At 39.5% G+C, this 26,833-nt stretch overlaps 1 protein-coding gene across 1 annotated transcript; it reads right to left on the bottom strand.

The window, feature by feature from the left end:
- Nucleotides 1-1,497: 1,497 nt before the first annotated feature.
- Nucleotides 1,498-9,871, bottom strand: LOC308655458 (monocarboxylate transporter 1-like; the record flags this gene model as incomplete). The annotated part of the gene is made up of 4 exons (XM_081305577.1): nucleotides 1,498-1,691; nucleotides 4,860-5,726; nucleotides 8,152-8,295; nucleotides 9,655-9,871. 4 exons carry the CDS (start codon nucleotides 9,869-9,871, stop codon nucleotides 1,498-1,500), a joined length of 1,422 nt encoding a protein of 473 aa, XP_081161703.1.
- Nucleotides 9,872-26,833: the final 16,962 nt, after the last annotated feature.

The raw sequence follows: 26,833 nt of genomic DNA, 5'->3' as shown, positions 1-26,833 counted from the left end.
GACAAACAACAATAAGTGTTGGTGAGGATGTGGGAAAAACGGTACACTCATACACTGCTGGTGGGACTGCAAATTGGTGCAGCCAATATGGAAAGCAGTATGGAGATTCCTTGGAAATCTGGGAATAGAACCACCATTTGACCCAGCTATTCCTCTTCTCAGACTATACCCAAAGGACCTAAAAACAAAATACTACAGGGGCACAGCCACATCAGTGTTTATAGCAGCACAATTCACAATAGCTAAACTGTGGAGCCAACCTAGATGCCCTTCAGTGGATGAATGGTTTTAAAAATGTGGCATGTATACACAATGGGGCACTACCATTCTACTAATGAGAGGAGTTCGTGTCAGACTCCACAGATTTGAAGGCTCAGTCCCATGAGACTCCCTCACTTCAGACCATTCACAAGTCTCAGGCTGACCCTGTAGTTGATCGGCTGATAATAAACTAGGGGTTTCCATGACCCCCTCTTCAAGCTTGATAATTTTCTGAAACAGCTCACAGAATTCAAGGAAACCCTTTACTTTTGCATACTGGTTTATTATCAAGCATATGACTCAGGAACAGCCAGAAGAGATACACTGGACAGGTATGCGGGACCTCCCCAGGCACACCTTCTTGGCCCCTCATTGTGTTCCCCAAGCTAGGACTGTTGTTCAGGGATTTTTATGAAGGAGTTGAAAATCTGACCCTCTCATCACTCCTTGGTCTCTCTGGGGATCAGCCCCCATCCTGAAGGTTTCCACAGGTCCCAGCCACAAATCCTGTCCCTAGATGCAAAAGGCACTCTTACCACTCCAGGGATTCCAGGGGTTTTAGGAGCTGTGTGCCCGCAACTGCAGATAAAGGCCAAACATTTATTTCCTGTTATGCCACAACTACCTACTATATGATTCCGTTAATTCCATTTGGGAAAAAGTAAAACTTAAGGGACAGAAATCAGGTCAATGGCTGACAGGGGTTATGGGTGAGGGGCAGGTTTGACAGCAAAAGACAGGAATGAAGTATTGGGGGGGTCTTTGAAATGTTCTAAACTGGGGTCGTACTTATTTGACTAAACATTTTTGTCAAAACTCATCACACTGCGTCCTCAAAAAATGGAACGGTAGGGCTGGTGATGTGCTTATCTACCATATGCAAGGCCCTGGGTTCAATTCCCCGCACCCCTAGAAATGATGATACTTCAGCCATAATATGTAAAGTATCCCTTAATCAATCTGACTTCAAATAAAAGCAATTTCCTTCCCCCATCATCTGCAAATAAACCCAGTCCTCAAAGGATGTGATGTTTATTTTGGACTGCTACGAAGGATGAAATAGAGTTTCCTCAATAAACACCTGGCTGTTTCCACAAAGGTGTCTGCTGTCCACGTTAAGCATCACTGGGTGAACATGGTTCAGTAGAATGTTTTCCAGTATCTTTGGCCAGAAGCTCCTCTGACTATCCGTGGTTTCAGCCAGGACGCTTCTCCCCAGGGCCTCTCTACTCTATGTTATTTTGTAGGGACTCCTTTGGCCTCCCCCTCTGGATCTTGCTTTTTCTGATTCTCCTCTGCTTTCTCTTCTTTGGCCACAAGTCGATAATTGATGCCCATACCAATGAAGAGAAAGACACTGGCAATCATCAGGATCACACCACATGACCAGTATGTATATTTGTAGTCTCCGTATATGTCATTGAGACGACCTAAAGATGTAAAAAAAAAAAAAAACAAAGTATGTGGGTAAAATAAACAGGGATACCCTTTCCCAAAGTATAAGGATCCACTCAGAAAGAAGATGTTGATCCAGTCTTCAAAGCCCGCAAATGCCCAATGGGTACCAAAAGGAGTTGCTAAAAATAACCTTATCTTCTATTTATGTCATTTTTTCACTGATTTTGGGTGCCCTTGCATATTCTGTTACTTTTAGAAACCTGGAAAATCATCAATTCTTGGCAGATTCGAATTGTAGATTACCTACAATCAATCCCCTCAGTACATAATGGAAGAAGTGTTGCTCAGAAGAGGTCTGGGACTCTTGTCCGGGGACACACAGCTATTCCAGTTACCAGAGGCCAATGCTCTTTATCTAGCAGCATTTCCAAAGATCACGACAGGCACGCTCCACAGTCATCGTCATTGTATAGATACAACTGAAGTCCAGAGACACAGGTAACCTGTCCAAGGTCACAAAGCTAGTAAATGAAACCGTTTGGCTTTAACCTGGGATTTCTGACTCCTGGATCTATACCTGTAACTATTGTGCAACAGGGAGCCCAATGCTTCAAAGGTCAAAAATTTGGGGTGACGTATCACTTCCTTTTATCTTTAAGGCTCTGTCAAGTCTGGTAGTAAAGAGATCCATTGAACTTGGCGTGTCTAAACCTCTCGTTATGGTTACAGTTTATCAGTATCTCTAGAAATAAACTCTGGAAAGCCCTACTCTGCACTTAATAGAACCAATTCAAATGTGACCCCCATATGGCTTCCTAACTCAGGGCATCGCTCATTCAGCAACTGTCACTGAGCCTCCATCACTCCCCAGACACTAGCTTCACTCAGGGCTGCAGATGAGGGTGAGCAAGGGCCTTACCACCCACAGCTGAATGGAGAAGAGATGTTGTTCAGATAATCACACAAACGTGACAAGCGCTACAGGGAGGGTTATGGAAGTAGAAAATGGAGGACTGGAACTGGCAGGTAGGGAGAGGAAGTCTTCCTCCCTTGAGTCCACTGAGCTGAGACTTGCAGGAGGACAGAGATCCTCAGGAGTAGGGGGTAAGGAGAGGATCCAGGCAGAACAGCAAGTGCAAAGGCACAGGGGTAGGAAGAAGGAAGCATGGCATGTAAGCCGGGAAGAAGGGCTGGGCTACTGGAGCAGAGAGCAAAGGGCTGGTGCTAAGAAATGAGGTGGAGAGACAGGTGAGGCCAGGCCAGGCCAGGCAGAGCCTTGTAAGTCACATCAGGAAATTTTATCCTCACCCTAAGAGCGGTGGGAAGCCACGGAAGAGGTGTAAGAGACTTCAGGACAGCTGGCGCAGGTACAGGGGGACCAGTTACAAGGTCACCATTAGGGTCAGCCAGAACAGGAAACAGGTGTTTAGGTAAGGGTGGTAGTAGTGACGGAGAAAAATGGGCAGACTAGGAAGGTTTTGGAGGTAAAAACGGATAGGATTCGTGAAACTCACTGAGTAGAGAGAAAAGTAACCGAGGGGAAGTTTTTTGTTTTTTTTTTTTTTTCTTTAAGAAGCCAAGAATATTTGAATTTATGCTGATCAATTGACATCTCAATATTTTCACTTATTTACAAGTGATCCAGATGCTTTATCTCTATCAAATATATTTACAAATTTTTTCTTGTTTACATTTACCCAATGTATTTTTTTTTAATTATTTTATTGTTGGTTGTTCATAACATTACATAGTTCTTAACATACCATATTTCACAGATTGATTCAAGTGGGTTATGAACTCCCATTTTTACCATTTTTACAGATTGCTGTGTCACATCAGTTACATTTCCATTGATTTACAAATTGCCTTTCTAGTGACTGATGTATTCTGCTGTCTAAGTTTTGAAGTCAGCAGTTGGCCTCTGTGTGGGGATCCCTCCTTGCTCCTTCATGCATAATCTCAAAAGCATGAATCAGTCCAGAGGAAAGCCAAATTATTCTTGTATTTAGTATTAAGTAATAATTTCTTTTTTTTTTTTGAAAAATTTTTTTTAATTATTTTATTGTTGGTTGTTCAAAACATTACATAGTTCTTAATATACCATATTTCACAGATTGATTCAAGTGGGTTATGAACTCCCATTTTTACCCCGTATACAGATTGCTGTGTCACATCAGTTACACTTCCATTGATTTACAAATTGCCTTTCTAGTGACTGATGTATTCTGCTGTCTATCCCATTCTCCACTGTCCCCCCTCCCCTCCCCTCCCCTCCCCTCCCCTTCTCTCTCTCCATCCCCTCTACTATAAATCGTTTCTTCCACTTATATAATTTTTCTCCTACTCCTCCTTTCCTCTTATATGTAATTGTGTATACCCCTGAGGCTCACCTTCCAATTCCATGCAATTTCCCTTAACTCTCAATTAAGTAATAATTTCTAAATGTAAAGAATTTGCTCTTCTTATGGAATAAACTATTAAGTTTTGTAGCCCTTTGCTGAATGCGAGATCTCGGACAGATTATTTCATTTTTAGAAGCCCATATCTCTTCACTTGTAAAGTGGGACAGTGACAGTTCTACCTCATAGACTTGTGAAATATGACAGGGCATATAAAGTGACAAAAACAGTCTGGTACACTGTGAACCCTCGCCTGATACCTATTATTATTATTTTGAATAGCAGGACTGAGAGAAATGTCATGATTAAAATGAAAATGCTGTTAGTATTTTAAGGGTGGAAAGGTACATTACGCATTTTTCTACAATAAGCGTGTTCATTTTGTGACCAGAAATACTTTTAAAAATACTGAAGTTTGTAATAGTTTTTTTTTTTTTTTTTATTCTCCTTTCAGCTTGATGGTTCAATTTACTTTGATTCGGTAAGTATTTGAGCAATCACCAGTGTCAAGTAATGTGCCAGCCCTCAGGGTACAGAGGTGAGAAAGGCTTGCTCTGTGCTACCAAACAGCTCAGTAATCTCTGCTGCTTTTTTTTAATATTTATTTTTTTAGGTGTAGATGGACACAACCCAATGCCTTTATTTTTATGTGGTGCTGAGGATTGAACCCGGGTCCCGCCCATGCTAGGTGAGCGCTCTGGCCACTGAGCCACAATCCCAGCCCCTAATCTCTGCTTTCTATCACGGTCCCAATCCTGTTTTATGATAGCGGGATCATAGAGGTAGGGAAACATACTATACCTAACAGTGGTGGCCCCAGGAGGACAGGACAGCATTCCACAATGGTCACCAATCCCATGGCGCTGGAGAACCTCTGCGGTCCCACGAGGTCCATCAGTGTTTCAAACAATACAGAGCTGAGCCACCCAAAGGCAAATCCTAAGCATCCCGCATAGACACAGAACCCAACGTAGCTGGTAGAAAAAGGCAGTACCATATGACACACTCCATTTGCAAAAATCGCAGCAGCAAAGAAATACTGGATTCGTGGTCTTATCCACTTGGTGTTGGCTATCAGTCCCATGGAAGGTCTGGCTATAATATCGACCAAAGACAAAATGGAGAGAAGGAAGGCAGGCTTCTCACTAGCATAGTGTTGACTCTTCGCGTAACTACTAAGAAAGACTAACGGGGCAGCCAGTCCAAAGACCATCATCACGTTTCCAGAGAGGTACAGAACAAAGCCTCTGTGGGTGAAGAGGGACAGGTTCAGGAATTGGTTAACTACTGGGAAGATGGATCTTTTCTCCTCTTTACCGTTCCCACCATTACATTTTCCATTGGCATCACCTGCAACCTTGTTTGCATTAGATTTTCCAGCTTCCGGAAGGGATTCTTTACACTCAACTGTCTCTGCCTGTGTCGGCTTGGGCCCTAGGGGTCGCATCAGGGCTCCAGCCACACAGCAGTTTAGTAGGAGGCCCCCAAGAATCAGGAAGCTTCCTTTACAACCAAAGCTATCAAAGAGAGTCTGATTGAGGGAGGCCAGGACTGCGAGGAGCACAGGGCTGCCGGCCATGGTCAGTCCGTTGGCCAAGGGTCGCTTCTTATAGAAATACGTGCCAATCATGGTCAGAGCTGGATTCAGGTTGAAAGCAAATCCAAGACCTGGAGGGAGGGGAAAAATGACAGTATTACATAGTATAATTAACGCCAGAAACACTTGTTATTAATTAACTCGACAAAGAAATTGAACGAAAAGGACAAAATTGCCATCCTTCTGAGAGAGGCTATTATAATTAATGGATCATGAGGTCCACTGTTGTCAAATAAATATAGACCAAAGTGTCTTTATGTAGCAAATACCAGAGTTATAACATTAAAATTATTATTACTTTTATTCTAGCAACCAAAAGAATACTAAAAAATCCCCGGGCTGGGGTTGTGGCTCAGTGGTAGAGCACTCGCCTAGCACGCGTGAGGCACGGGGTTCGATCCTCAGCACCACATAAAAAAAAAAAAAAATAAAGGTACTATGTCCACCTACAACTAAAAAATAAATATTAAAAAAATAAATGTAGGATCTGTACTTAGCTTCATAATATTAGCTTTCTTGAGGAACAGGGAATTGAAAACAAAAAGGAAAAAAATAAATATTATGAGTTCAGAAAGTAAGACAGTAAAAGAAAATGTTTTTGGATAGTAAAAATACAACACTGTCAGAAATGCCAGTACTACCACAATAAATTCATTAACTGAAGGCAATTTCTATGAAAATGGCCATGTATTTTATTTTTCAAATGAGGTAAAATGCCCATGAAATATTCCTGGAGAATGAATACATCATAAATATTTGAAAAAGATAAGTAATTTGGGGGACCAATGTAAAAGAATGAATATGTTACACAGTTATAATAATTAGAACAGTGATGTGAGGGGAAAGGGAAAAAAAAACAAGGGATAGAATTGAATTACAGTAGATGGGGTAGAGAGAGAAGATGGGAGGGGAGGGGAGGGGGGATAGTAGAGGATAGCAGAATACAACAGTTACTAATATGGCATTATGTAAAAACGTGGATGTGTAACCGATGTGATTCTGCAATCTGTATACGGGGTAAAAATGGGAGTTCATAACCCACTTGAATCAAATGTATGAAATATGATATGTCAAGAGCTTTGTAATGTTTTGAACAACCAATAAAAAAAAGAACAGTGTATCAAAAAAAAAATAGAAAAACAAATCAATGAAAATAAGCAGAAAGCCCAAGAATAGAACCAAGAGATGTAACCCCTTTCTTTGGCCAGGCTAGTCCTCTACCACTGAGCTACACCCTCAGCCTGTTATCAAGTTTTTTAACTTAATATATCATGCACATGCTCATACTTCCATGTCTCAGAAATTTTCGCTGATGTTATTTTTCCATTGAATGGTACCATAATTCATTCACCATTCTCTGGTTAATGAGCATTAGGTTGTTGACATTTTTTCTATTAATAAACAGTATATATATATATACACACACACACACACAAAAAAAAAATATATATATGTATGTATGTATATAGGTCCCAGGTATTGAACCCAGGGATGCTTAACTACTGAGCCACATGCCCAGCCCTTCTTTTTTTTTCATTTGGAGACAGGGTCTCACTAGGTTGCTAAGGCTGGCTTTGAACATGAAATCTCTCTGCCTTGGTATTATGGTGATAGTTTCCTATATATCTTCATGAAAATAATTATTAAGAAATGATGCTTGTGGGGCTGGGGATGTGGCTCAAGCGGTAGCGCGCTCGCCTGGCATGTGTGCAGCCCGGGTTCGATCCCCAGCACCATATACCAACAAAGATGTTGTGTCCGCCAAAAACTAAGAAATAAATATTAAAAAATTCTCTCTCTCTCTCTCTCTCTCTCTTAAAAAAAAACAAAACCGATGCTTGTAATCCCAGTGACTCAGAGGCTAAGGCAGGAGGACCTGTCTCAAAATTTAAAAAAATAGAAATAAAAGAGGACTGGAGATGTAACTCAGTGGTAAAGTGTCTCTGGGTTCAATCCAGCACCAAAAAAATTTTAAAAAGGGCAGGGGGGTGAGGGGAGGGAGAGTGCTCCTGTCATGCGCTTTACTCCTTGAAAATGTACCTGGCTTCTCTACCAGAGAATCTGCTCTTTGTATCTGATGTTCCCTTAGTCCACTCTGAGCCAATTCCATCTCAGATAGTCTGGGGTTTGTGATGGCTGGGAATAGCTGATGACTGCTCTTTAAATAACTGAGGGCACCACGTCCTTTACTGCTACCTTCCTTTAGATGGAAGGAAGGAAAAGAGGGAGTGAGGGAGGAAAAGAAGAAAGGGAGGTGGGACAAAAAATCTTCAACTCATTCATTTAACAAATGATAATGCCAATTAAGCGCTAGACTGTCTTTAAAAGTTTGCTTTTCTGGCACTCTTAAATTAACATATCTAAAGCTCTTAAAAATAACAGTCAGTCATTTTTCTAATAAAGACATTTTATTTCTCAAAAGAATCGGCAGATCAATGCTACCAACAGTCCACCAAAAAAAAATTAACGCTTGAAAATAAACCATTAGCACCTCACCTCCAATAACTCCAATACACAAGTAAAGCTCCTGAACGGTGTTACAGAAAGAAGCCGCAACCAAGCCACAGCCAGACAAGCAGCCACCAGCCATCATGACTGGACGACTGCCGTACTTATTCACCAGGATACTGCTGATGGGACCTGGGAGAGAACAGGCAACTTAGCAACGTAGAGAAGCCCACTCCCCACTTCTGCGTCCACACGAGGCATTACTGACAAGATAGGCGTCAAGACAAAACCCCCATCCCCACAACAAACGGAGAAAACACAAAACCGGGTCAAGAGCTGCTTTCCATCATTATTGCAGGTTCATTGATTTGTGTAGTGGAAAAAAAACAGCAGCATTGATTGTACATCTTCTGTGTTTCTAGAACATATTAGATAGATTCATCGCAAGAAGAAAAGCCCTCACTCTACCTCTCCTAAGGTAGAACGGGCTACACATTCCCTGATTCTAAGTCTGTAGGGATCTTCATGTGTTTAGAACATTATTAACGTAACTGTAGCAAGTCTTCTCTGTTCTTGATTTGTGGACAGGTATCTGGAGTGCAGACATGAAGACAACAGTCAGTAGGAACAAATCACTAGCTAATATGTGTTTTGTTTCTCACAGAAAACAACGATAACAGAACTACAAAACAAAAATGCCTACCATCACTACTTTTCTTCAGCATTATACTGGAAGTCCAAGCCAGTGCAGTAAGACAGGGGAAAACAGGGATAAGGAAAGGAAGAAACCAAACTATCATTATTTGTGGAAGATATTTTGAATATCCAAAAATTTTGACAGACTCTACCAATAAATTAATGGAAACGACAAGAATTGAGCAAGCTTACAGGATATACAATGAAAATACAAAAATCAATTGCCTTTGTATATATCAGCAAAAGCAGAAAACACTTTTTTTCCCCTCCCTGCAGTACTGGAGATTAAACCCAGGGCCTTGTGCATGCTAAGCAAGCACTCTATCACTGAGCTGCACCCCAGCCCAGAAAATGCATCATTATTATTATTATTATTATTATTATTATTATTATTATTATTATTTCATATTGGGGATTGAACCCGGGGCACTTTACCACTGAGCTACATTCCCAGACCTTTTTATTTTTTTTTAATTTTGAAATAGGGTATTGCTGAGTTGCTTTGGTCTAACTTGCTGAGGCTGGCCTTAAACTTGCAATTCTCCTGCCTCAGTTTCCTGAGTTGCTGGGATTATAGACTTAATGTAATCACCATGGCCAGCCAGAAAACACATTTTAAAAGAAAGTTATCCTTTATATGACTCCAGTTTTGGTCATAGTTAACCTAAGAGGAACATATAGTTGCTATATAACCTTTACTGATAAAAGGAAGGAAAAATGCGATTCTAATCACCTCGCTTCAAGAACAACCTTTCGAATACCTCACTGATAAGGGCACCAGGAACAGAAAGCACCTACTACAGAGCTTTTGCCTGCCTACTGGTAGTTAAAAGAGAAGGCCTCAGTGGTACTCACCGCCCCCATACATGACAGCAAACATGATGGAGGAGATCCACGACACTTCACTGGTGCTGGTATCAAATAGACCTTCAATTTCTTTGTAAAATACAGAAATAGATTTGGCAAATGCACAAGAGAAGCCGATAGAAATGAAAGCACCAACAACCACTGCCCACCCCCAGCCTCCGTCTGGGGGGGTATATCCAACTGGACCTTCATTTGATGTTGACATTGTACGTAAAGATGAATTCCAAATACCTGAAGGATATGAAAGGAAAACAGTAGGTAACAAGGAGGTCGATAATAATATACATACCATAAAATTATAAAGATTTAATATCTCCCTTGCAATGTTTTCTCCTTTCCAGAATTTATCCTCTAATATTTACCTAGTTTTTATTTTCTCTAGGACTAACAGGCTCATCTAAAAATGTCAGGAACGACAGTGTTATCTATAACACACTAGACATACAGCAATCTACAGCATGTGGAATAGAAAGTTATCTCAGTAAGTTTGCTTTTCATCCAGCTGTTGAGATATTTTTTTTCCTATTATGTGACAGGAAGGATTCCTAAATGATAGCTTAATATAGTTTAAGTGAATCAATTTCAGAAGCTGGCAGTTTTAAATCAAAGACTTTCCCTTTTCTTGTTAAGTCATCCAGTACTAATGAAGAAAAAAAATTAGTAGAAATATACTGTAAGATTTTAATTAGTAGCAGGTGGGAGAGGCTGGGAATAGGTTTACTGGTCCACTTTAAAGAAATTACCTTCTCACTGGTTGAGGTGGCCCACACCTGTTGTCCCAGAGACTTGGGAGGCTGAGGCAGGAGGATCTCAAGTTCAAGGTCAGCCTGGGCAAGTTAGAGAGATCTGTCTCAAAATTCAAAAGATTAAAAAAAAAAAAAAAGGAATAGTTCTGTTAAGACACTAAAAACCTTTATTAGTTTCTGAATATAATTTTTATAAAGTTTCTAAAAAGTTTTATAAAATTGTGAAATGTTTAGGGTTTGTGCAACTTTTGTTAGATTTAATCTTAGGTACTTTTTTTGTTAAGTAAAAAATAAAGTAGTAACTTTTTTTCGAACCCAGGGCCTTGTTTTGCAGGCGAAGCAAGCAGTCTACCAAGTGAGCTATATCCCCAGCCCTGTTAAGTAGTAACTGTAAAAAATATTCTTCTGATGTGTAAACACAATTGACCCATTTAAATAAAAGCTTTATTGATAGGTATAATTTGCATATAATAAAATTTATCCTTTCAAAGTGTAAAACTCAGTGGTTTTTAGTATATTCACAGAATTATGTAACTATCACTATCTGATTTCAGTTGAAGTTTCCAACTATTATTGTCATGGTTGAATCCTGGATCATCCCTTGAAAAGCTCATGTGCTCAGCAATGCAGGAATGTTCAGAGGTGAAATGACCAGATTATGAGAGTTGTAATCCCAGCAGTGGATCCATTCGCTGGATTAATAACTTGAATGGACTACTGGGTGGTACCTGCAGGCAGGTGGGCTTGGCAGGAGGATGCAGGTCACGGGGGGCGTGCCTTTGGGGACTACACCTTTTCCCTGGCTCCTCAGTCTCTCTTTCCTGGGGCTGCCACGAGCTGAGCAGTTTTCTTCTGCCCCTGCACCGGGATGTTCTGCCTCATTTCAGGCCCAGGGCAAGCTCACCAGGAAATGAATCTTGGGAAACAGTGAGCCCCAAATAAACTTTTCGTCCTCTAAGTTGTTCTCTTTTATTCCCACAGCTCTACTGAAGTCAAATTGAAGTACAATATGATGCATATATTTGAAGGATGCAATTTGATCAGATTTGACATGTAGGTAGCTAATACAATCAATATAAAAACATTTCCAGCTGCGTTCCTGGTGACAAAAACACTCAGGGTCACTCCAGGGGAACTGGGCTGCATGAAATACCTTTTTCTTTGGGGGTCCTGTGACAGCTCCTTTGACCTTAAGGGTCCACAGAAAGAGAGAGAGCACGTCCTGACCCCTTTTATTGAGGAGAAGCCATTCAAGTGAGGCAAGGGGTCAGGTTTCAAGGGGCTGAGTCTAGCTTCATGATGTCTGCTGGCAGGAGGCTGACTGACATCTAGGAAGGCCACACCCAAAGGCAGAGCAAGAGAAGGGGACACACAAAGGGCGTTTCCATGGAACATTCTGTCCCAAACAGGCAAAGGGGTAATATCACAAAGAACAGGTGAGCGTAGCTCGACCCATGGGGCTGCAGGAAGGCATGCCAATGCATAAAGACACATTCTGCTACTTTGAGGACTGAGGCAGCCATCTAGGGCCATTATGAATGTGGCCAGATCACTACAAAAGTGACCGACAGAGCCTCTACCAATTACGGGAAGAAAAATGCTGGTCACTCAGAGCGACGGCCCCACCACAATTTCCATTACTTTTTTTTAAAATTTGAAATCATGCAGTTTCCTTCATGATTTAGAAATCAATCAAGATATATAGAACCCCACTCCCACATGTCAACTATTTCAGAATTAAATGGCACACTTATAAATATCTCAGAGGGCAAGGAAGCAAGCAAAGAAAATTAAATAAAAAGTGCTTTGAAGTAAGTGATAATAAAAGCTTAAAATACCAGGATCTCTGGGATGGACCAGTACTCAGATAAACATTTATAACTTAAAGTACTTGTATCAGAAAGGAGCTAGAAATTAACAATCAAATTATTTTCGAATTATGTAGTAGGAAGAAAAAAATATATGAGCAGAAATATATGAAATAGAGAAGAAATAAATGAGCTAAAATCTGATAAAAATCAACCAAGACTAATCAAGAAAAAAACAAGAACACAGAGGCTGGGATTGTGGCTCAGCGGTAGAGCACTCATCTAGCACGGTGGGACTCGGGTTCGATCCTCAGCACCACATAACAATAAAGGCATTGTGTTGTGTCCATCTACACCTAAAAAAATGAATACATGTTTAAAAAAAAAAACAAGAACACAAAAATTAATAACAATGGAAAGGGAGCTGTCAAAATAACCCTACAGATTCTAAAAATATATTAGGTAATATTACAATTGTAGGCCAACATATGTGATAGCTTACATAACATGGTCTATGTTAGAGAGAAAGTGTATTCAGTCATTGATGGATGAAATATTCTACATAGGTCTGTTAAGTCTAAAATAGCAATTGTATTTTTTACTTCTATAGCTTCTGAATTTAGTTTTTGTTTGGAGGATCTATCCAGTGGTGACAGAAGCATGTTAAAGGTACCCAGTACTATTATGTTGTGGTCTATTTCATTCTTAAGATTGAGAAGGGTTTATTTGATATACGTAGGTACTCCATTGTTTGGGGGCATAAATGTTTACAATTGTTATGTCTTGCTGATTTATAACTCCCTTAAGCAGTAGGAAATCTCCTTCTTTGTCCCTTCAGATTAATTTTGGCTTAAAGTCCACTTTATCTGATATGAGGATAGAAACCCCTGCTTGTTTATGCGATCCATGGGAGTGATATGTCTTTTTCCCATCTTTTCACCTTCCGACTGTGAGGTGAGTCTCTTGGAGACAACATATTGTTGGATCTCATTTTGTAACCCAATCTGCCAGTCTGGGTCTTTTGACTGATGGGTTTAGACCATTAAGTTCAAGGTTATTACCAAGATATGACTTGTATTCCCGATCATTTGGGTTTATTTCTAGTTTTTAATTTGAATTTCTTTCTCCTTTGATTGGCTACTCCTTAAGTGTAGTTCCTCCCTCTGCTGATTTCACTTTTTTTTTTTTACTTCATCTTCATGGAATACTTTATTAAAAATGTTCTGAAGTGCAGGCTTCCTGGTTGCAAATTCTTTTAACTTTTGTCTATCATGGAGATTTTTATTTCATCTTCAAATCTGAAGCTTAAGTTTGCTGGATATAGGATTCTGGGTTGGCGTCCATTTTCTTTCAGAGCTTGGTATATGTTATTCTAGGACCTCGAAGCTTTGAAGGCCTGGGTGGAGAAATCAGCTGAGGTCTGAATTGGTTTCCCCCTAATGAAATCTGATATTTTTCTCTCACAGCCTTCAAAATTCTATTCTTACTCTGTAGGCTGGGCATTTTCATTATAATATGCCTTGGTGGGGCTCTGTTGTAGTTTTGTACATTTGGGGTCCATGTAAGCCTCCTGCATTTGATTTTCCATTTCATTCTTTAGATCTGTCTGTGTAATTTTCTGGTGTTATTTCATTAAAAAGATTGTGCATTCCTTTGGTTTATATCTCCAAACCTTCACCTATCCCTATAAATCTTAAATTTGCTCTTTTTTATGTTATTCCATAGTTCTCGGAAGTTCTGTTCATAGTTTCTCAACATCTCCTCTCTGTGGTCAACTCTATTTTCGAGATTATATATTTTGTCTTCATTGACTGAGGTTCTGTCTCCCAAGTGGTCTAGTCTGTTGGTGATGCTTTCTACTGAATTTTTAATTTGATTTATTGATTCCTTCCTTTCTAAGGTTTCTGCTTGCTTTTTTTTTATCAAAATCTCTGCCTCTTTATTGAAGTGATCTTTCACTTCATGTATTTTCCCTCTGATTTCATTTCTTATACCATCCTTTACTTCAAAGATCAGTTTAACTATGTACCTTCTAAACTGTTTCTCTAACATTTCTTCCACTGTGGTGTTGATGAATTCTGTTACTGAAGTATCTTGGTTTGTTTGGGGTGATTTCTTCCCTTGCTTTTTCATGTTGTTTGTGTGCCTACCCACCTAACAGTATGGATCTGAGGCAGTAGAGTTTCTACCCTGTGGACTTACAGTGTCCCTGCAGGTCTCCAGTACCTCACTGTTTAGGGGCAGACAAATAATAACAACAACCCATGCAAATGATATATCACATTAAACCAAATAGTTCCTACTATGACATCTACAATTCTAATTAACACAATGAACCGAAATGACATCATCAGTTATTGTCTACAATTAAAAACAGCAAGACTGAAAAAGGGTTTAATGGTGGACAGGGAGAGAACAGAAGTGATACAGGATGTGATGACTATTAGGGAGAAGGAGAGAAGAAGTAAAAAATTAAAGGAAGAGTCAAAGAGAGAAAATAGAGATTGGCTGTTGGCTGAAGAAAAGATAATCAAGGGAAATAGGAGAAAAAAATATATATATAAAGTAAAAATTTTAAAAGATAAAAGTAAAAATAAAAGAATATAAAGGAAACTAAAATATATTAATAAACACCCTAGTTCACAAAAAAACTAATCCATGAAAAATAACTTACTTCAAGAGTGCTAGAAATGAGAAAAAAAATATGAATATGAATAAATGTCTATGCACCATTAAGGTCAGAATTAAACAGAGAAAAGAGTTAAAAAAAATCTTGAAAAGTTGAAGAATTCTTTCCGTTGGATTTCAAAAGATTCTCAGTTCCTCTTCTCAGCAGTTTTAGGTGGCACTGTCTGGAATTCCTGGAGGCAGGCTCCAGGCTCTCTGCTGAATGCCAATTGGTCTGAAGATTTCAAATCAGTGCACCTCCAGGGCCCAGTACTTGGTGGTCCATGCTGGAAGACTGTACCCCAGGGATCTCCCCTGGGTTCCACTCATGAATGGGGGACCCAATTCTTAGTCCCCAGGGTCACCTATAGACCCCCCCATTTCCTGGTCCTGGGTTAAGTCTCCAAACAATCTTTCCTGCCCCCTCCCTTCTGAGTTCCCAGCCAGATGTGTCTCTCCCAGCTGGTCCTGCAAGCAGTGGATTAGAGGGGGAAGAGTAGGCCCTGGTGGGTTTCCATGACCAGTTGTCCCCTATGTAAACCTCTCCTGTCACTTAAGCACACTCTATGTTGTCCAGTGTGTTTACTGGGCCTGTATTTTGGGCCAAACTCAGGTTTTCCAGGGGTCAGGCTCCTCAGCTGCCTGCCTCTGCACAGCAGCTGCAAAAAGCTTCCCTCCTCTGTTCTCCACAAGCCGTCTGGAGAGACGCAGCTTCTCTAACCACACACGGGTATTGTGCAGCATGTCTTTCAGGTTTGCCAGGCAATGTCCTTGACCTCTAAATGCTCCATACCCAGAGTGTCTTGGGCCTCTCAAAAATGCAGGTTCCTTTAATTCCCTTATTCCTCCACTATGCTCACGGAGGGACTGATCTAGCTGGTGCTTCTGGCCTGGCTATGGCAGCAGCTGTGCCACTGGGGATTTCTTACTTATTTTATTATATTCAACTTCCTGAGTCCCCAGTCTGCTTTGACCTCCTCTGTTCCGCCATCTTGAAAAACATCCTCAAGTTGTTCTTGTCGGGTAATTTGTTCACACTAATGAAAAGCTAATGGATACAATTCTTATTGAATTATCTATGTTCCCTTTAATTCCATCAGTTTTCCATGTATCTTGAAGCTCCATTGTTAATTGTATATTTGTTTGTAACTGGAATGTCTTCCTGAAGGACTGGTCTTCTCATCATCATAATATGTACTTTCTTTTACATCTAGTAACGATTTTTTTTCTTGATGTATATCTTGCCTAATATTCCTATCTCCACTTCAGCTCTCTTATGATTTGCATGATATATCTTTTTCATCTGTTTACTTTAAGTATATGTATCTCTGACTCTAAAGTGGATCTACTATAAACATTACATAGGTCATTTTTTTTTTAAAAATCTATCCTGCCAACCACTGCATTTGATTAAAATATTTAATCCATTTACATTTATTATAAGGTCCTTGCTTAGCATCTGAATGGCCATCGTAAGTGACAGCTGCCATTTTAAGTAAAAAGTTTCTCTTTTCTGCCCAAGGGTGTGTCTGAGAAATGCTCATACCAACCCAACCCTTAACTACCAGCATTAGGACCCACCCGGTACTGATTCCTGAGCCTGCCCCATAAAAGTCCTGGTACCCAAGCCTGTTTTGCCTCTCTCCACTATAGAGAGATGGCCTTTATTTGTCAGCTCCGGCAAATGAACTGTCGTGTGTATCTCTGCTTGGTTTCCGTCTTTCATTTCTTGCTTACCCATCTCTCGTTCCTCGATTTCCCTTCAATAATTAATAAAGTAGGATTCAAGTCTGCCAATATGCTACTTGTTTTCTATATGTTTTATGTCTTTTTTGTTTCTCTATTCTTCCATTACTGTTTTCTATTGTGAATTCCCTTGGGTTTTTTTTTTTTTTACTACATTTGGGAAGTTTTACTTTTATTTTTTTTAGCCTGAGGACTTCAACATCTAAACTTGAAACAATCTAGAATGGGTTAATACCAACTTAATTTCAATAGGAGACAAAAGCTCTGCTACTCCCAGGAGCAGTGAAACATGCTTGTAATCCTGGCAATGCAAGGGGCTAAGGCAGGAGGTTCACAAGTTCAAGGCCAGCACTGTCAATTTAGCAAGACTTGGTCTCAAAATAAAAATTAAAAAGGGTGAGGATTTAACTCAGTGGTAGAGTGCCACTGGGTTCAATCTCTAGTACAAAAAAAAGTCACTATATTGCCCCCTTTTATGTAGTTACTATCATACGAATTACATTTTTACACAGTAGAAGCCTACCAGCAGTTTTTTAATTATTAACTTACGTAGTCATCCTCTAAATCAGATAGGAGGGAAAAAGAGTTCAAGCAAAAAAAAAAATACAATTACACTGACTTTTAATTTTCCTTATGCAGTTGCCTTTACAGGTGTCCTTTATTTCTTCATGAGAATTCAAGTTACTGTCTAGTGTTCTTTCACTTCAGCCTCAGAGACTCAGAGTTTCTTGTAGGACAGGTTTGCTGGCAACAAAACCTCTCAATTTTTGTGTATCTGGAAATGTCTTGATTTCTCCTTCATTTGGTTAAAATGCTGTTTTTGCTGTTCTTACAGAAACTCAGTTGTTCTTCTAGAATACATTCTTCAGATTTCTGCAAACTTTTGAGTTCTGAAAAAGTTTGATTTTGATCATTTTTGCCAGTGTTCTCATTGTTTCTTTTTTTTTTTTTTTAAAGAGAGAGTGAGAGAGGGAGAGAGAGAAAGAGAGAGAGAGAATTTTTTTAATATTTATTTTTTAGTTCTCCGCGGACACAACATCTTTGTTTGTATGTGGTGCTGAGGATCGAACCGGGCCGCACGCATGCCAGGCGAGCGCGCTACTGCTTGAGCCACATCCCCAGCCCCTCATTGTTTCTTTGAAGGAGATTTTTTAAGAGGGCCTAATTCTACCACTCTAGGAGCACTCTCCATAACTGATTTTTTTATATCAACCTTGACTTTGGCAAATTTACATATTAAATCTGCCTCTATTTTGTCTGGATTGTTGAAGCGTTCATATTGGAAATATAAATTTGGAAATATAAATTTCCCTTCTCAACTATCTTTCTGATTTCAATATCACGTTATGTTAAAACGTTAAAGTGAGTTAGATGTTCTCTTTTCCTGATCTCAGGGAGAGTTTGTCTAAGACTGGAATAATTTGTTCCTTCCAAGAACAGATGGTACTCTCTTGGTAGCATTACCTATCAGAATGTACCTATAAAACCACCCGGGGATGGTGTTTTCCTTATGAGGATATTTTAAGTCATCTAATTCAATTACAGAAATGCCAAGTCTACTCATTCCTTCTCTTACCTTTTCTTCTTCTTTTCTTTCAGTGTTGGGGATAAAACTCAGGGCCTTATGCTGAATTACATTCCCTTATGCTGCTGAATTACAAGCCCTTCTTGTTGCATTTTGAGCCTTTGTAGGGTACTCCTTGTAACTTCTTCCATTTTGACTAAGTTTTCAAATTTTCTGGCATAGCATTTTTACTTTCTGGGTCTGTGGTAAATCCCTCTTTATCCCAGGTACATGTGCCCTCTTCCCATCTTCCTTTAGTCCCAGAGGTTTATCTCCTTTATTAGTTTTCTTCAAAGAATATTGTTTTGTCAATTGTTTTTACTTGTAACTTTCCTCTTATTTCACAGATTTCTACTTTTTTATCATAGTTTTATTATTACATTTTCTAAATTTATTCTGTTCTTTTTCAGACATAAGGTGGATACTCGGGCAATTATTTTCTTTTCTAATACAAGCTCCTAAGACCACAAGTTTCCCACTGTCATTTCTACTGCGTACCATACTATACCGTTATATATATATAGTATTTTTATTATTGTCCAGTTCCAAGTATTCACATTTTTTTCCACTGTGATTTATTTTCTCTTTTTTTACCCCCTTTTGTATTGAGGGTTGAGCCCAGGTACCCTGAGCTACCTCCAAAGCCCCTTCTAATTTTTATTTTTACATAGGGTTTCACTAAGTTTCCCTGGTTGGCCTCAAATTGTGATCCTCCTGCCTCAGCCTCCCAAATCACTGGGATGTAATTTCTTCTTTGACCCACAGTTATTCAGAGGCTTTTAAGTTTTCAAAGAAACTCTTTTGTTTAAGCTTCTTCCCCACCTCACCCCCACCTACTGAAGACTGAATCCAGGTCCTAACACATACTAGGAAAGTGCTCTACCACTGAGCTACATACCCAGGCCTTTTTGTTTTTGAGACAGGGTCTTGTTAAATTTTGAAGGCTGGCTCTAAACTTGCAGTCCACCTGCCTCAGCCTCCTCAGTAGCTAGGATTACAGGTTGGTAGCCAGGATTATAGGAATGTGCCACCATGCCCCACTTTTATTTCATTTTACTGACTTAAAATTAACAATACTGGGGCTGGGGTTGTAGCTCAGTGGTAGAGTGCTTGCCTAGCATGGGAGAGGCCCTGGGTTTGATCCCCAACACCACATAAAAATAAATAAATAAAGATATTGTGTCCAACTACAACTAAAAAATAAATGTAAAAAAAACAATAATATCATAAGGACAATATATGATTTTTTAAAATATTTCATGTGTTCTCTAAAAGAATGTACCTTTCCAGATGTTGGGTTTGACTTATTTGTTGAATTGGCTTTAAGTTGTTTTATTTAAATCTCCTAAATCTTCATTAGTTTTCTTTTTTCTACTTCATCTATCATAATAGAAGGGAAGCATATAAAATCTCCCAGTGATGATGTGTTTGTCCTTTCTTTAATGTGGGTTTGTGGAAGGGTAATTTTTATGAGCTTAGGTGATGAATCTTAATCATTAAGAAACCTGACCTGCAGCCTAGCTGGGTGTGATGGTGCACGCCTGTAGTCTAAGCACACAGGAGGCTGAAGCAGGAAGGTTGCAAGTTTGAAGCCAACCTCAGCAAATTAGGCAGGCACAAAGCAACTTAGCAAGACCCTGTCTCAAAATAAAAAATAAAATGGGCTGGGGATATGGCTCAGTGGTAATGCATCCTTGTGTTCAATGCCAAGAACCAAACAAAAAGAAAAAAGAATTTAAAAATAATTTAAACATTTTTTTGATACTTTTGTTTTTGAATTGACAAAAAATGTATATCCTAATATGCATATTGAGGAATGACTAAATCAAGCTAATCAGCATGCACTACTCATACAAATTGATTTTTGGTTACAAAATTTATAATCCACTCAATAATGTTCAAATATATATTATTATTAACTATAGGTATCATATTGTACAAAAGATCTCTCAAACATTTTCCTCCTAAATGAAGTTATGTATCCTTTGACCAACATTCCACCCACTCTTGCCTCCCATCCCCAGCTCTTGACAACCAGCATTCTACTGTTTAATGAGTTAGACTTTTTTAGATTTTACATATAAGTGAAATCATGCAGTGTCTTTTTTTTTTTTTTTTTTTTTTTGGTACCGGGGATTAAACTCAGGGGCACTTAACCACTGAGCCATATCCCTAGCCATTTTTTTTTTTTAATTTACAAACAGGTTCTAAATTAAAGTGAGGCTGGCTTTGAACACACAATCCTCCTGCCTCAGCCTCCTGAGCACCTGGGACCGTGCACCACCACACACAGCAGTATATCTCCCTTTGCTTGGTTTATTTCATTTATTATAATGTCTTCCAATTTTGTTCATGTCACAAATGACAGGATTTCCTTCTTTTAACAGTCTAATAGTATTCTACTGTATATGCAGACGACTAGACCCTGTTCCTTAATTTTCTATTTTGTGCTGGATACTTACAAGCTCACGTCCTTCTTTCTATGTTTTGAGAATGTCAAACTTGTCCTTTTGGGTTTCTGAACTTAACAAAATTCCTTGACCCTTTTGTTGACCCAGATACCACTTCAAATCAAATGTTCACATACCAGCGAGACTTCTCTGGACCATTCTAAATTAAACAGCAACCTCTTGCTTTCATTTACCGGGCTCTATATAAATCTATCTTGCTTTACCGGTATCGTAGCTATCTAAAGGACTAAATAAGACTTAGTGTTTCCTATGAAGTAAGCTTTAATCACTTTACTTGATTAATTTAATGCTCTCAACAACTCTGTGAAGTCAATGCTATTACTATTCCCAAGTAAGAGTTAGGCGAACTGAGGAACAAAAAGGTTAAGTAAATTGCTCAAGGACATGGCAGAGCTGGGGTGCAAACCTAATCAGAATGGCTTCCAATCTGTGCTCTTGAGCACTAGGCCACACTGCCTCTCATTGGTGTCAGTTTCTCCCCAACTCACACCAAAAAGAAACTGCATGAAACAATGATTTTTTTTTTTTTTTTACAATGCAACGTCCCTAGCCCTTTGGTATTTAATCACGGTCAAGAAGGACCTGATGAATGAATAAAGGGGAAAGGTGATTTAGACAGAAGGGAAAATGGATGCTGGGCAGACCTTAAATTCACATGTCACACACCCTCATAAGTTAATATTCTGCACACGGATGCCATCTACGTCAGTGTCTTCATTATGTGCACATGATGACGCAATCACATATTTCAGGCTCAAATCACTGGCCAAACCAGAAACCTGGGAGCTCTCATTAGCTCTTGTGCCCTACATCTGCCCAGTCTGAATAGCTCCTGAATCTGTCATCCTCGACACTCTCACACCCACTACACCTTGATTACCATCTCCCATGGGCTAATGCAACAACTTCCCAATTAGTTTCCTGCCTTCCACTTTTCCTTCATCCTATTTCATTTTTCACACTGCAGCCCAAGTGAAAGCAAACCTGTTTGCTCTTGTTCATAAACCTGTTTTTTGGATCCAGATATACCACCCTCAGAACCACCTCTTAATGAGGTGGTTCCAAGCCTACTGCATTCCAAACCTAGTGCAATCCCACCCTTGCTTACCTCTTCAACTTCATCTCTCCTGACTTCCGTCCTACACCATGATCCAGCCATACCAGGGGCCATGCTCTCTCATCTTCTGCCTTTGGTGCATTTCTGTGCCTTGTGCCTCAAGCTCCCATCACTTGACTGCTTGCTGTCTTCAAATCTCATTGTTACTCAGCTGGCAAGGGCAAGCTAGGTGTCTCTACTGTGTGCACCCACAGGACCCTAGTCTTACGCCTCTCATTTCCCTTTTGCCTCTCTCCCACTACATCGTACATGGTCCTGTGAGAACAGACTGTATCCATTGTGTTTAATGATATACTCTCATTGTCTAGAAATTCCTAGCAGATAGGAGGTAATTATATTTGTAAAATTAAATGAAGCCCATTTTATAAATGAAGAGGTACCCCAAGTTGTTAAGTCCATATCCAAATCCATCTGGTTCCAAAACACGTGCACTTTAATGTACAGAGCCTTTTTTTTTTCCAAAGGGGAGGGATAAAAACTCTTATTAGAGATTGCTGGGTTGATTTGTTGTTGTTATTTTTTTGTGTGTGATACTGGGGATTGAACTCAGAGCCTAGTGCATGATAGGCAAGCACTCTACCACTGAACCATATCTATTGCCCTTGCATTGATGGTTTCAGTGGTAATCCTACTTACATATTAAGTACAGCACTACTAAACAAAATTACTGAAAAATGAACATTAATGTATAAGATGAGTAAGAGTTTGTTATAACCAGATTATTGCTATCAAAACAAACATGTTGGGGCTGGGGTTGTGGCTCAGTGGTAGAGTGCTCGCCTAGTATGGATGAGGCACTGGGTTCGATCCTCACACCACATAAAAATAAATAAAATAAAATAAAGGTATAAAAATAAATAAAATAAAGGTATAAAAATAAAGGTATTATGTCTGCCTGTGACTAAAAAACAACAGCAACAAATATGTCTGGATTACTACATAGTTTTTTTCTATTTAAACTAATATGGGACTATCTCAGTGGTAGAGCACTTGCCCAGGATTCTTGAGGCTCTGGATTCTATCCCAAGTACTACCAAAAAAAAAAAAAGGAAAGAAGGAAGGAAGGAGGAAATAATGTAAAACTTTTTGTTTCAGTAATGGGGATTGAACTCAGGGCCTTGCATGTGATAGGCAGGTATTCTACCACTGAGCTCAATCCCCAGGGTCTCTCTAAATTGCTCAGGTTACCCTTGAATTTGTGATCCTCTTGCCTCAGCTTCCTAAAGAGCTGTGCTTACAGGCACATGCCACCATGCCCAGCTTTATAAAACATTTTTACAATGTTTGAAATACCGTATAAAATCATCCGGAATTCACTTGTGTAAACTCGTGTTTTAAATCTTAAGCATGCTTTCATAGTTAGTGGTGACTAACCTACATAATTAAATTCAGACCATTTGGTACCAGAATTGATTTTGATCAAATACAGAGTACTTTTTTATTTCTTAAAATAATGGTCATCCACAATATACAGGAAATGCTTTATTTTAGATTGTTGATAAGAAACAAATATAAAAAATATGAAAAATTTTCCTCTGGAGCTGGTCATCTCCAACGTCTACATATGTACACAGGTATTTAAGAAGTGTTAACTTATTTTGTAATCTGCCGTGGCCCCACAGATAGAAGAACCTGGGAAAACTCTTTAGAATGCTGTTCCTCCAGAAGAATCTGAGACCTCTTCTAACCTGAAGAGGTTCCAGCCTGCTCCACACTCTGCCAGGAACACCTGACCAGAGAAACAGGACCAAACTATGACCAGGGCCAGTGAATTCCGCTGGCATAGCCCTGTTTGCAGGATGCCAGACACCACCAAATGACTTCGGATTCTCTAAAATGATTTGGGATCAATGGCTTAGCTTGGAGCAGCTCTTACATTGCCATTAACATTCAGAACTTCCCTAGTAGCTGCTGTAGCCCAGAAATTGATAAGAACCAAATCTGAACAAGAGGCAACCACTGTCCTAGGGTTACAAATGCATCTCCTTCAGAGATTTCCCCCCCAATTATTATGATTATTCATCAGAATAGGTAAGAATATGCCATGAAATTATTAGAAATTCATTCTCCTTCCCATTCATTGATGAAGCAAACAAAGATAAGTTAAAGTCCTTGAGGGAATACAGAACATATCTTCCATTTCCCCTGCAAGAGATATGACTGGTATAAGAACCATTTGTTTTTCCCAACACCACTGTGCCCCAGTCTCCCAAAACATATCATCTTTGGTAAAAGTCTCTGCTGACACTAGTTTTCTTTCACAACTATAGTTTTTATAAGATTTACTTTTGGTGTGGAGCAGTAAGAAAAATATCAAGCAAAATATTAGGTGAGCCCAGCCCACTGACAGGCAGAGGGAGGTGCAGGAAGATAGGCCAGGCCAGGGCTGGGCTCTGCCACTGCTGGAGGGCATGAATGTTCTACCTCGTCTCCAGCACAAGCCACCAGCTGCACAGCAAATCTCTGAATAATGAAGAAAACTTCAAAGTGTTTGGAAATGATTATAAAGTTGTTGTGACAGTACTCGAAGAGACTGATCCTGTTACAGGAATGGTTATGAATTTATCTGACCTCATGAAGTACACAAAGCCCCTTGATCATAAGAATCTGGATCTGGATGTGCCAAACTTTGCAAATGTTATAAGCATGACAGAGAATGCAGTTATATCAGATATCTGGGAAAACCCCCAGAAATTTCTTCTTGTGAGCATTCTTTTTTTGTTGTTTTTTAGTTATAGATAGATGCAATATCTTTATTTTATTTTTATGTAGTGCTGAGGATCGAACCCTCATGCATGCTAGGCAAGCGCTCTGCCACTGAGCCACAACCCCAGCCCTTGTGAGCATTCTTTATGGATTAAAAGTATATGAAATTAGAATCACACAGCCTTTGGGACAGGAGTGCCCTGTGTTTTTCCTTTGCTAATAAAGCAATAAACCTTTTTCCTTTTTCTCAAAAAAAAAGTATATGAAATTGACAAATAATATTATAGTCTATGTGGGAGAATAAACTCTTAGGAATTAGCACTATAGAAAGACTATTTTCTTTCAAAATCTGAAAAAGTGCTTTATCCCCTGGAAATGTTAAGAAATCATTACCTAATTGTTATATATCCACATTGTGTTTTGGAGCCCCTGCTTCATTGAAATAATTGTAAGAGCTGGCCGTGGCTCAGAGCTTAGAATGTGCAAGGCCCTAGGTTTGGATTTAATCCCTTGCACCAAAAATACAAAAACAAAACAACTTAATTTTAAAAACAAATTTGTAAGGCATCTTGAATATCACCCGAGAGTCTTTTATCTAAAGATTAAAAATCAAGCAGGGCATGGTGGTGCATGCTTGTAATCCCGGCAGCTCAGGAGGCTGAGGCAGGAGGATCCTGAATTCAAAGCCAGCCTCAGCAACAGTGAGACTCTAATCAACTCAGGGAGACTGTGTCTCTAAATAAAATACAAACAAAACAAAGGGCTGGAGATGTGGCTCAGTGGTTGAGTGCCCCTGAGTTCAATCCCCAGTACAAAAAAAAAAAAAAAAGATTAAAAAAATCACTTCATTTTTAAGGAAAAAGAAAGAAAGAAAGAAAGAAAGAAAGAAAGAAAGAAAGAAAGAAAGAAAGAAAGAAAGAAAGAAAGAAAGAAACCCTGAAAAATAAATAAAAAGTCCTTTTATACCATTTTGCCTCTTAACATGACATCTGATTTATTTTGAAGAGAACTAGGTAAGCTGGGCATGGTGGTGCATGCCTGTAGTCTCAGCTCCTCGGGAGGGTGAGGCAGGATATCCTAAATACGAGGGCAGCCTACACAACTTAGACTCTGTTCCAAAAAAACATAGCAGAACTAGGTGCATGAAAACGTTGTCTCAAAAGTTTGCAGTCTTCAACTATTTTGTCCCCAACAGAACTTTAGAAAATATGTGCTGTCTTACACATTGATGACTCAAATTTGTTAAGTTTAATAATAGCAAATATGCAATTTCTGGAATACTGTAATTGTGTTATTGTGAAAAGCAAGCTCTGCCCTGCCCTGAATTACTCCATGATGTATAGAACAGCAGTTTTCAGGTTGTGCTGCAACCTGAGTTACTCCATTTTGTAAAGCAATAATTTGACATGAGCTACTTTGTTTTGAATCTAAGCCCTGAAGTTGAATGACTTTACACCTTGTTTGTACCAGTAAACCACCACCGGCTGCCTGATCAATAAGGCACAAACCGATAAGTAAATTAATCTGCCAATAAGAATGACCACCTGTGGACTTATGAATTAATCAGAAGCACATGGCTATACATAGGCATATCAAACTCATATATAAAAAAAAAAAAGGCCCAGGACAGGCACAGTGGTGCACACCTATAATCCTAGCAACTCAGGTGGCTGAAGCAGAAGGACTATAAATTTGAAGCCAGCCTCAGCAACTTATTGAAGCCCTAAGCAACTTAATGAGATCCTGACTCAGAAATTAAAAAAAAAAAAAAGGACTAGGAATATGGCTGAGTAATTAAGCACATAAGCACACCTGAGTTCAATCCCCAGTACCCCCACGAAAGAAAGAAAGAAAGAGAGAAAGAGAGAGAGAGAGAGAGAGAGAGAGAGAGAGAGAGAGAGAGAGAGAGAAACGAAGAACCAACCAGGTCCATGAGCTGATTGAAAACACCAAACCATTGAATGAAGCAACTCCCTTACTCAAGGCCCATAAAAGAGAAAGAACCCCAAGACTGGACACAGCAGCACTCTAACCCTATCACCTGCTCACTCATCTCAAGCCTTGCCCAGGAAAATCACCACATCAACCAACCTATGATTTCCTGTTTCCACTGGGCTGCTGCAGAGTGTGGCTTCTCCTGTCTGTGATGGCCACGCACAGCCCATTCCAAGCTGACACTCTGAAAATGAAACTTGCCATCTATCCATCCATCCATCCACCCAGACCTTGGCGGAGAATAAGTTCCTGCAATTTGATGGCTCTGTTCCCTGAACAAGTTCTTCTGTTGGTGTGTAATCTTATCTGACCACCTGCAGTGACTCTGCCTTGGTCTCAGCTCTGCT

This window comes from Spermophilus citellus (assembly GCF_964194105.1).
Source record: "Spermophilus citellus genome assembly, chromosome: 9".
NCBI lineage: Eukaryota > Metazoa > Chordata > Mammalia > Rodentia > Sciuridae > Spermophilus > Spermophilus citellus.
Note: the sequence above shows the minus strand (reverse complement) of the source record. Positions and strands in the feature narration are given on the sequence as shown.